The sequence below is a fragment of the Eriocheir sinensis genome, chromosome 19 (genome assembly GCF_024679095.1).
Source record: "Eriocheir sinensis breed Jianghai 21 chromosome 19, ASM2467909v1, whole genome shotgun sequence".
Lineage (NCBI taxonomy): Eukaryota > Metazoa > Arthropoda > Malacostraca > Decapoda > Varunidae > Eriocheir > Eriocheir sinensis.
Genome location: NC_066527.1, coordinates 14,500,011 through 14,512,510, shown reverse-complemented (window position 1 = coordinate 14,512,510; position 12,500 = coordinate 14,500,011). Strand labels below are relative to the sequence as shown.

At 38.0% G+C, this 12,500-nt stretch overlaps 1 protein-coding gene across 1 annotated transcript in view; it reads right to left on the bottom strand.

Annotated features, from left to right (window-relative positions):
- LOC127000982 (probable cyclin-dependent serine/threonine-protein kinase DDB_G0292550) overlaps nucleotides 1-12,402 on the bottom strand; it is a gene marked incomplete at its 3' end in the record, with an annotated part of 23,165 nt that extends 10,763 nt beyond the window's left edge. The window contains exon 1 of the mRNA XM_050865156.1: nucleotides 12,364-12,402. Within this exon, the coding sequence (XP_050721113.1) occupies nucleotides 12,364-12,402 (39 nt within the window). The remainder of the gene's footprint in view (nucleotides 1-12,363) is intronic.
- Nucleotides 12,403-12,500: the final 98 nt, after the last annotated feature.

Sequence of the window (12,500 nt, the reverse complement as noted above, 5' to 3'; positions counted from 1 at the left end):
ATCCACATGCTGTCCGGAAGACCACCCATCAACCCGGACTATAGAGAAAACCGTCCAAGTGAATCACGAATGCGCTCCGGGGGGCAGCGTGAGTCAAGAAAAGATACCGCCACTATAAAACACTTGCCTGCGCCATGATGGGCTGGGGCCGACTACCATCCAGGCCCCTCAAGAAAGCCTACCGGCGCTATAGGCTAGCACGTAAAAGAAAGTAGTAGTAGTAGTAGTAGTAGTAGTAGTAGTATAGGTAATAGCAGTTGTGATAATGATAATAATAATCATTGTAAGTAAAATTCTACGGACAGTGAAATGTGTCTCAAACGCCGTAGAGTTTTTCAAATATTTATTTTTTTACATCAAAGGAAGGTTACTTTTACAGGTTAGCAGGCTGCTTATACATTTATTACGACTACTACTACTACTACTACTACTACTACTACTACTACTACTACTACTACTACTACTACTACTACTACTAACCTACTATTACTATAACATGTACCTCTAAACACACAAAAAACTCTCTGCTGTCGTTTCACTTCATCGAGGAAAAATAATGGATGAGCGAGTGAATAAATGAATAGGTAAATAAATGAATGAATAAGGAAATGACGAAAAATAGTCAAATATGCGCATTTTTTTACCCAGTTTGTGATTTGTCTGCGGCCAAAAAAAGAGAAGAAGAAAATTATGCTAACTTCAAACACACCCACCCACACCCACATCCCCACCCACGCCCACACCTTCCCCCACACCCACACCTTCCCCCACACCCACACCTTCCCCCACACCCACACCATCCCCCAAACCCACACCTTCCCCCACACAGCCAATGCCTAAGAAGGGCGACCGTTTCAATCCCTCAAATTACCGCCCTATAGCTTTACTCTCCTGCTTATCTAAAGCTTTTGAATCAATCCTTAACCGGAAGAGTCAAAAGCACCTTTCCACTTCTGATCTTCTATCTGATCGCCAGTATGGGTTCCGCAAAGGGCGTTCTACTGGCGATCTTCTTGCTCTCTTAACTAACTCTTGGTCATCCTCTCTTAGCCGTTTCGGTAAAACTTTCTCAGTTGCGCTAGACATATCAAAAGCCTTTGATAGGGTCTGGCACAAATCTTTGCTTTACAAACTACCCTCCTATGGATTCTATCCTTCTCTCTGTACCTTTTTCTTCAGTTTCCTCTCTGATCGATCTATCATTGCTGTAGTAGGCGGTCACTGTTCTTCCCCTAAACCTATCAACAGTGGTGTTCCGCTGGGCTCTGCTCTATCTCCCACTCTCTTTCTGTTGTTCATTGATAATCTTTTCCAAATGAACTGTTCTATCCATTCTTACGCCGATGACTCTACTCTGCATTTCTCAACTTTTGATAGAAGGCCAACTCAACAGGAGTTAGACGATTCCATGCTGGAGGCTGCAGAACGCTTAGCCTCAGATCTTACTATCATTTCCGATTGGGGCAAGAAGAACCTGGTGTTCTTCAATGCCTCAAAAACTCAATTTCTTCACCTATCAACTCGACACAATCCTCCAAACAACTATCCCCTATTCTTCGACAACACTCAGCTGTCACCTTCTTCAACACTAAACATCCTCGGTCTATCCTTAACTCAAAATCTCAACTGGAAACTCCACATCTCCTCTCTCAGTAAATCAGCTTCCTCGATGTTGGGCGTTCTGTAGTGTCTTCGCCAGTTTTTCTCCCCCGCACAGATGCTGTTCATATACAGGGGCCTTGTCGGCCCTCGTATGGGGTATGCAACACATGTGGGGGGGCTCCACTCACACAGCTCTTCTGGACAAAGTAGAGTCAAAGGCTCTTCGTCTCATCAGCTCTCCTCCTCATACTGACAGTCTTCTACCTCTTAAACTCCGCCGCCATGTTGCCTCTCTATCTTCTATCGATATTTTCATGCTGACTGCTCTTATGAACTTGCTAACTGCATGCCTCCCCCCCTCCCGCGGCCCCGCTGCACTCGACTTTCTACTCAAGCTCATCCCTATACTGTCCAAACCCCTTATGCAAGAGTTAACCAGCATCTTCACTTTTTCATCCCTTACACCGGTAAACTCTCGAACAGCCTTCCTTCGTCTGCATTTCCTCCCGCCTACGACTTGACCTCCTTCAAGAAGAGTGTATCAAGACACCTCTCCACCAGAAATTGACCTCTTAGTAGAGGAGCATATGTCACAAAATCTCACCTCGTGGGATTTTTAATGAAGGGAAGGAGTGACTACCTGGAATACATTGGTAACATGGTCTACTACAACGTACTACCAGGTGTTTTGCCGAAAAATGTGGCAGAGGCTCTGTGACGTCATCAATCCAAGATGGTCGTCACTATGCATATGCCCTTAGATTTTCATCAATAACTCATTTTAGAGTTAACCTAGGAAAAAAAATCATCAATAATGATTTATTCAAAATAAAAAATAAAAAAAGTATAGGTGTTTTATTTTCCTAAATTCAACAGTTTACGAGTTATACCCATTTTTTTTTATTTCCCACTGTATACATTTTATTTCCCCTTGCATTTCCATTAATTAATAGCTGCCATCAGCATTATCATATGAAAAATGTGATTCAAAAATATTTTGTTCGCCCTATAATTAAAAACAGCACACAACAGCTTTTTTTTTTTTTTTTTTTTACAATCATCTCCTACAGTGTTGTCATATATGGCTACAATCAGCGGATAAGACAACATTTGTCTCCTGTCATTCATATACAAGTACTTATTGTGTCTCCAGAAATATAAGATATAAATGTGTTCCATGCTCATAATTGATTCTATCCTATCCTCACTATATGATGACAGTACTGTAGCGAACATACTAGCTGGGAAGTGTGTAAGAAGAGCCATTGAAGCACATATATCACTAAGACTTGCCCTTTTCAAATGCTACATTGATGAATTTTACAAACTGCATTCACAAATTAAAGAGAAGTTAGAGCCTGAACTTAAGAAACTGGTTGATGCTTTGCAAGGAAAGAATTCCAATGAAGCTCGATCTATGCACAATAATATTGCTAAGATCTTGACAGATTTGAATATGCTAGCTAAAATGAAAGCATTCAACACTAAAGAATCTGAAGAAAAACCAACATTCAGAGTAGCTCTCCAATATATGCAAATGGTGGACACAATGCTTATTTTCATTAGGTCTGTTCGAACTGCAAACTGGGAGTTACATCTGGCAGCACTAGAAGAGTTTGTGAAGTATTTTTTTGCCCTTGATTTGACAAACTACTCGAGTATGATAGCTTGGTACATAGCAGATATGAAGCAATTAGAAAGTAAGCATCCAGATCTGTGGAATGAATTCAAAAGAGGAAACTGGGTTGTGCACAAGTCGAAAATGTCTTTTTGTGCTTTAGGAGCAGACGAAGCTCTTGAGCATGAAAACAGGGCAATGAAAGTACTCGGTGGTTTGGTGAATATAACACAAAAAAAGCAGGCTTTGATGCGATTCTTTCTGACCTCTCCTGAATTGTCAAGGCTTACTTCAGAAGCAAAGAGTATGTTTGGTATCACAGAGTATGAACGATCAAATCATCATCTAACACCATCCAAAGCAAAACAACAACAGCAAGACTTTGCTCACCTGTACAATAGTCTCACTACGTCTACTAACCCAGTGACATATTATGGAAATGAGCTCATCAATATTCATACAAAGTATGTCTTTGATAAAGGTATTGAAAAAGACACATCAGAAATGACAAATAAAGGATGTCAGATGTACACCAGCTTCAAGAAAAATCGGATTGAATCAGACGGTTGTAGTCAGGGACCCAATGAAAAAAGAACGACTTCATCTCTGTAAAAGTGCACGCAAAACTGTAAAAACAAAAGTTTCAGACACCATTGTCCATATAAAGGCTGATCGTGCACTTTTCACACGCCTGCTAGTTGCGTCACGAAGCCGCCCTGACATAGATCTAAGCAATTGCATTAGCAAGTATGAATTCTCTGCAGTACCTCTTTCAATGTTCAACTTGGATGGAACAGTGATTTTACCTGGAAACAAGAGTAACTTAATGAAGATTCTGGAAGAGCAACAGTCGGTGTACCCTAAAGATGAAACAGAAATTCTTTCTCCTGATGCTGCAGATAAACCAATAGTGTCAAATCAAACCAGATCCAGATCATATACTGTCGCTGTGCTTGATGGAATGGCAGAATTACAAAAACTGAAAAAGACACCAAATATGAAGACATGCCATGATTTAGCTATTGAATTTTGCAGCAAATTAGATTCCACTTTGAAAAAGTATGATGAGACTCACTTAGTTTTTGACACCTACTTTGAAAATTCACTCAAAAACTCCATGCGGAGGAAAAGAGCTGGAAAAACAACACCTGTGATGTTTAAGATAACTGATAGCACTAACATTACAAACATTAGTATGAGAACCCTTTTATCCCATTCTAAAACTAAAGATGAGTTAACAGCATATCTCTCAGATAAGGCAATAGTTTTTGCACAGAAGATGAAAAGAAATCTGGTAGCTAGTTGGAGAAATGAAGCAAAGACAGCAGAGGAAAAGGATGTAACAGCTTTGAAGAGTACCCACGAGGAGGCAGATACGAAAATAATTCTTCATTGCCTTTATGCCTCGCATCATGGTGCCACTACTCTCCATATTTTTTCACCGGACACTGATGTTTTTATACTTTCAATCTGGTGGTCAGGAATGTTCCCATCTGATACAATGTTTGTGACAGGTGTTGGACTAAATAGAAGAATGATAGATGTCAACCGTGTGTCTTCTTGCTTGGGCTCAGAGAAGATGATGGCATTATTGGGTCTCCACGCACTGTCCGGATGTGGTGTTACTGGGTGTTTAGCAAGGAAAGGCAAAGCATCTTTCTGGAAGGCCTTCGAGACTTCAGATGCAGATGCCCTTGCTTCTCTTGGAAAACTTGGATGCCCAGAAGAGTTTACAAAGGATGATGAGCACTTGATCGAGAAATTTATTTGTCAGGTCTATCTGCCGGGAACAAAGATTTCTGACATCGGTGAACTCCGTTGGTACATGTTTACCAAGAAAGACAAACAAAATGAAAACCTACCCCCAACAAGAGCAGCTTTAACACCATATATTTCAAGAGCTAATTACCAAGTGTTAGAGTGGAAGCGTGCTGATCGACCACATCCAAATTTACCAGACCCATTGCATTTTGGATGGGAAATGACAGGGCAAAGTTACACCCCAGTTACATGTCTCCTTCCTTGTGCACCAGACTCGGTCATTCAGCTAGTAAGATGCTCCTGTCTCAAGGGACAATGTGCTGTGAACTGCAAATGTCGTACTCATTCACTGGTATGTACAGAACTGTGCAGGTGTGGTGGCGATGAAAAGTTATGCACGAACAATGAAAATGAAAATAAAAACCTTCTCATTGAATCTGATGATGAGCTGTAAAACATTAAGAAATATGTATATATATATATATATATATATATATATATATATATATATATATATATATATATATATATATATATATATATATATATATATATATATATATATATATATATATATATTAACATACGTTTGTTTTAGTTTGATACATACACTCTTGTATGAAAATTGGAAACGCTAAAGTTTTTTTTTAGGGTATGAAAATTCTTATATGTTTTATTTTGAATGGTCAACAAATTATGCTTTACCTGTATTTTTATGCTATTCTGTGTTGCACCCATTCACTGGTATGTTCAGAACTGTTTGTGTGCATTAGTGATGAAAATCTATATAAGATCAATTAAAGTAAGGATTAAATCAACCTCAGTGAATCTGATGATGAGCTTTAAAATGCAATCAAGTTGACTTCATAGAATTCCTTTATTTGAGTTACACTGGAAATCCTATGTTTAATTCTCATTTAAAATGTGAAAATTTACTCATAAATTGATTTTTATGTTCAACAAATTTCTTTCTGTTAATATATTCCACATGACAACTCTAATGTCAGGTACTAAGGGAAATTCAGTGAGGTGTAGAATATTGTAATGTGGAAAATTTACTAAATTGGTTATAGCTCGTAAACTATAATATATATGAAAAAACTGACTCTATACTATTATGTTTGTTTTTGTATGCCAAACAAATCATTACTGTGGAAATATTTTCATAGAACCACCCCGAAATGAGTTATAGATGAAAATGTGATTGCATCTACATAGCGGCGACCATCTTGGATTGATGACGTCATACAAGGCTTTTGCCACAATTTCAGCCCAAACACCTGACAGTACGTCATATTAGACCATATCAGCAATGTATTCCAGGTAGTCATTCCTTCCCTTCATCCAAAATCCCACGAGCTTACATAAGCTCCTCTACTATCTCTTTTAGCCACTCTGTACTGTTGTCTATTATGGGAGAGGTGAGTAGCGGGCTTTTTTTTTCTTTTCTCTGCACTCTTTTTGTTGCCCTTGAGCCGTCTCCTTTGCTGTAAAAAAAAAAAAAAAAAAATCCCACACCCACACCTTCCCCCACACCCACACCTTCTCCCACACCCACACCTTCCCCCACACCCACACCTTCCCCCACACCCACACCTTCCCCCACACCTTCCCCCACACAAAAGGAAATGAATAAGAAATAAATAATCGTAAATCCAGGAAGGACGTTTATCATTATTTATTCAGGAGACGAAGGAGCGAAGCGAAAGTGAGTTATTTCTTGTATGTAATGCCGCGAGGAGACAAAACGTTGCACATCATCACTGTCTTACGTAATGTTGTGTTCGTTTATTTATTTATTTTTCTTACGTAGAGGGTCATGCGGTGTGCTTATGCTGTTTTCTTGTTTGTGTTTTTTTTCTTTCATTTAATTTGTTTTGTTTGTTTAGGTTTGGAGGGGTTTGTGTGTGGTACGTAAGAATGTTTTGCTTTTAGTTCTGTTTTGTTTGTTATTTTTTTTTTTTTTTTAGTGTGTGTATGTTTTTTTAAATTTCTGTTGTCTGTATGTTTTCTCTGTATGTCTGTTTGTCTGTCTGCCTGTCTGTCTGTCTATCTGTCTGTTTCTGTCTATCTCTATCTCCATCACACACACACACACACACACACACACACACACACACACACACACACACACACACACACACACACACACACACACACACACACACACACATTTTCACAAGCATCAACTAAGCGGATTATACTGCACTTTTGTGAGAGAGAGAGAGAGAGAGAGAGAGAGAGAGAGAGAGAGAGAGAGAGAGAGAGAGAGAGAGAGAGAGAGAGAGAGAGAGAGAGAGAGAGAGAGAGAGAGAGAGAGAGAGAGAGAGAGAGAGAGAGAGAGAAACAAGCAGACATATCGATGCACAGACAGACAAACAAACAAAAGACACAGACAGACAGACAGACAAACAGACAGACAAAAATCCCAGAGGAGCCTTAAACCTCGATCCTCTAAAACGTATACACACAGAGTCTAATCCTCTATAAAAGGAATTCAAATACAAGGGACGGATGTAAAAACTCTTGTCGGTTCCTCTCTCTTTGGTAATCTGTTCCTTTGTAATCGTTTGTGTCTACCTCTTGCAAAGGTTTTAAGAGATAGATAGATAGATAGATAGAATGACAGATAGATTGATAGATGGATAAATGAAAAGATAGATATATCGATAGAGAGATAGATAGGTTGATAGAAAGATAGAGATTAGGTTAAGTGTTTTGCATAGCTTATAAAACAACAAATGTATAAGACTGCTACTACTACTACTGCTACTACTACTACTACTACTACTACTACTACTACTACTACTACTACTACTACTACTACTACTATTTTCCTTTCTCTTCCTCCTATTCCTTTTTGTGCATTTCTCATTTCAAAAACCTAAAGCGTGACACTCTCTCTCGCCTACGTCCATATCGCACAATTAAACTTTGAATATTCATAAAAAACGAGAGAAAAAGGTGGGACTCAAATTTTTATCTCTGAACTTTATTGAGAGAGAGAGAGAGAGAGAGAGAGAGAGAGAGAGAGAGAGAGAGAGAGAGAGAGAGAGAGAGAGAGAGAGAGAGAGAGAGAGAGAGAGAGAGCGTAAATGAGACCAGTAGTCATTATTTTTAAAGCAAGATTGTCATGATTATATTACTCTCTCTCTCTCTCTCTCTCTCTCTCTCTCTCTCTCACCACACACACACACACACACACACACACACACACACACACACACATTTAAGTTCATTTGTCAGAAAGTCGTAAAAGATATAGTCAGGTTTGCACAGTGATTCTCTCTCTCTCTCTCTCTCTCTCTCTCTATCTATCTATCTATATCTATTTATTTTCTTTATTTTGATGCCATTTTCTTTCCTGCCTTCCTTCCATCAATCCTTCCTTCATTTATTCATTTTTTTCTTACTTGTATAATAAACCTTCAGTCTATGTTTCGATCTTATAATAATATAAATCTAACTTCATCTAATCCTAATATTAATATCAATCTAACTTACTTTCTCTCTTATCTCAACTGTTTTCCTGCTGTTTGGTTCCCTCAGTTTGCCGGACAGTATTTACCTGAACGGTCTTTCCTCTATTATCTTCTCCTAGACAACCTTTACCTCTCCTCGTGTAGGGTCACTGTTTGGGGAGGTGACTTGGGGCTTGATATTGGATGCCCTTCTTGATGCCACACCGCCGGCACTCTGGTTCAAACCTCCTTCCATGGCTTGACGCTCTCACCCACTAGACCATTAGTACTCAAACTGAAGGTTGTGATCCCTAGAGGGTACAAAATGCTTCAAGGGGGTCGGAAGATGTTTAGAATATGAAAATACATCAGATAAAATACTTTGAATTTATTATTTGATCATAATTATTCTTTAATATTTTATTTGTCAATATTAAACAATCCAGTGACGTTGATTGCCTACGTAGAGTTTCTAGACGCCTAGATCTAGATGAAGAACAAACGAAAAAGTACAGCCACACAGTCTGCCCTGTGACCAAGTGTTTATCCTGCATCCCCTCCTCCCCTCCCCCCCTTCCCGCCAGGCCCTCACCACGACTCACGTCCAGAATAATCATCCACGGCTGCAATCACGTTTTCCACACTGCCATGTGTTAATAATAGCGATCACATCATAGCGTGGATGGGGTTGTTGTGCTCCAAAAGGCAGGCCACTCACCACACTGATAACTGGCAAGCTGTTCTGCAAAACGTAGAGATACGTACTCTAAGTACATGTAAAGCAAGAATATAAATTACACTAATTATGGGATTAATCTTGCGTTTTATGATGTTATAGCGAATGTAGCTTGCTTATAATATTATGAGAGAGAGAGAGAGAGAGAGAGAGAGAGAGAGAGAGAGAGAGAGAGAGAGAGAGAGAGAGAGAGAGAGAGAGAGAGAGAGAGAGAGAGAGAGAGAGAGAGAGAGAGAGAGAGAGAGAGAGAGAGAGAGAGAGAGAGAGAGAGAGAGAGATTTATATCTCAAATTGTCGGGTTGCAAGTCTTTCGAGGTGATTTTAAGGGGTCGCAGGTCTTTTGTTTCTTTTTTAGGAGCAGCGAGTAGCGGGCTTTTTTTTTATTATTGTTTTCTTTTTTGTGTGCCCTTGAGCTGCCTCCTTTGTTGTAAAAAAAAAAAAAAAAAAAAAAAAAAAAGTCAATCTCAGCACCAGACCACCGCGCCCTACAACGCCAGGAACAGAACATTGCAAACCTCCTTTCGTCCTTGGCAGGCTGAGGGGTCCGAGTGTCTCCAGGCGGTGACGGTGGCTGCCTTGAATTTTACTCATAATCTTAAACACTTCCACGCCCAGGCACACACGTTCGACAAGTCCTTCCTAGGGGTTTGGGGGGCATTTCCTGGAGTGCTCTTATGGCCCTGGTGGTAGTTTGACCCTTCTTCTGTACCATGAACCTAAAAAACACTCACTAGAACCCGATTAATCTCCTTTTCGACCATGGGAAATAGCTGACTTGAGCGATTGAAGCGTCGGAAAATAATGCCCTTCGTTATCACCACCACCATCGCTATCACCACCACCGGCATCACCATCGCCATCATCACCCATTACTGCCTTTCTATTTAGCTCTCCGCGTCTTAGGTGTGTTGGGATGCAGACTTTGTAGCTAATTGTGTATATGACTTTTTTTTATATTTCTCTCTCTCTCTCTCTCTCTCTCTCTCTCTCTCTCTCATAACATTATAAGCAAGCTACATTCACTATAACATCATAAAATGTTGTTGTTTTCTATAGGTTGCTGCGTCGCCTGTATGCCTGACTTTGTTTTGTGAATATACAGTGTCATTGTGGGTTAGTTTTTTTGTGTTTGTTTGTGCGTGCGTGTGTTTGTGTGTGTGTGTGTGTGTGTGTGTGTGTGTTTGAAATGTCATTATCATCATTATCATTATTATCCGTATTTTTACTACTACCACTGCTACTACTACTACTACTACTACTACTACTACTATTACAACAACAACAACAACGACAACAACAACAATAATAACAACAACAACAATAATAATAATAATAATAATAATAATAATAATAATAATAATAATAATAATAATAATAATAATAATAATAATAATAATAATAATAATAATAAAAATAATAGTAATAATAATAATGCGTTCCTCAGGTAACGTAACTCATTAGGGAGGATCAGGTGCAAGCAGGTACACGAATAAATACCAATATGTTGGCGGAGGGATTCCACGAGATAGAGAAAAAAAGCCAATAGAATATTTAACTAAAAGGAAAAAATAAATTACAGGTGAAATAAACGGTGTGAGAGAGAGAGAGAGAGAGAGAGAGAGAGAGAGAGAGAGAGAGAGAGAGAGAGAGAGAGAGAGAGAGAGAGAGAGAGAGAGAGAGAGAGAGAGAGAGAGAGAGAGAGAACGTGGAAGATGTATTAAAGGAGGTATGTGAAAAATAATTTACGTAATGAATACAGTGAAAAGGAAGTAAAAACGAGCGAGAGAAAGAAAAAAGAAAGAAAGAAAAAGGAAAAGGAAGAAAGAAAAAGAAAGAATGAAGGAACGGAAGAAAGAGAAAAGGAAAGAAAGAAAGAGAGAAAGGAAAATAACGAAAAAGAAAAAGAAGGAATGAAGGAACGGAAGAAAGAGAGAAGGAAAGAAAGAAAAATATAGAAAAAAAAGAAAGATTGAATAAAAATACAAAGAGAGAAAGAAAAAAGAAAGAAAGGAAGAAAGAAAGAAAAGAAAGAATGGAGGAACGAAAAGAAAAAAAGAAAGAAAGAAAAGAAGAGAAAGAAAAAGAAAGAAATAGAAAGAAAGAGAGACGGAAAGAAAGAAAATAAATAAATATATATATATATATATATATATATATATATATATATATATATATATATATATATATATATATATATATATATATATATATATATATATATATATATATATATATATATATATATATATATATATATATATATATATATATATATATATATATATATATATATATATATATATATATATATATATATACATATATATATATATATATATATATATATATATATATATATATATATATATATATATATATATATATATATATATATATATATAAAAGAACGAGATAAAGGATGAATAAATGAAAGAAAACAAACATAAAAAGCGAGAGATGAGACTGAAGCAGAAGCGCTCCAAAAGGTATCCTGCCGGTAAACGCTTCCAACTGAAAACGAACAGAGAAACAAAGAGAAAAAGAGAATGAAAGAGAAACAAATAAATGACAAGCAGCTGCAAATACAGACAAGAAAAAGAGATTCACATGAAGGGAAGATAACGACGCTAGATAAACACAAACGGAAGCACTTTGAGAAGTAAGGACACGTAGGAGGAGATGTGTCATGACAAGTATCATTGAAATCGTGCAAAAAATAATTGCAAAATTAAAGGAAATATGTTTTTTGTAAAAATATACAATTCGAAATTTGCTAAAACCGAATGACTTACAGTGCTGAAACAATTACCAGTACTTCTCTCTACTACTACAAACAGATCCCATTCAGAATTTGAAATTTCTTTTTACTTAAATCATAATAACATATGTAATTTTCGGGCACAATTAAAACATATCATTATTCATGCAACCACGTCACCTCAGTTGAAGAAAGTAGTAAATAAGAAGAAAAATGTGCATTTGTTCTTCTTTCAAGTGATGAAAGATCCACGGAAGGCGGCTCAGTAGTTGCGGAGAAATAAACGGAAATGTGTAAAAAGTAAGTGTTGAGATCCTGACGTGTGACGCGTGACGCACCATCCGGGTGTCCCCTTTTCTCTCAAACCCGGACTGTTATACTTCATAGTTCCTTTATTCCCGCGCTCTCTTAGGTATAATTTACTCACTGGTGAGGGTTTCTGCATGGAGGCACCGCGCTCCGTCATTGTTGCGGGAAGCTCAAGAGTCCACAAGGCGCGTATAGTCACTGCAGGATCTTAGACTTTTCTTGTCTTTTTTTCTCTGTTCTTTTCGTGACTCGCAC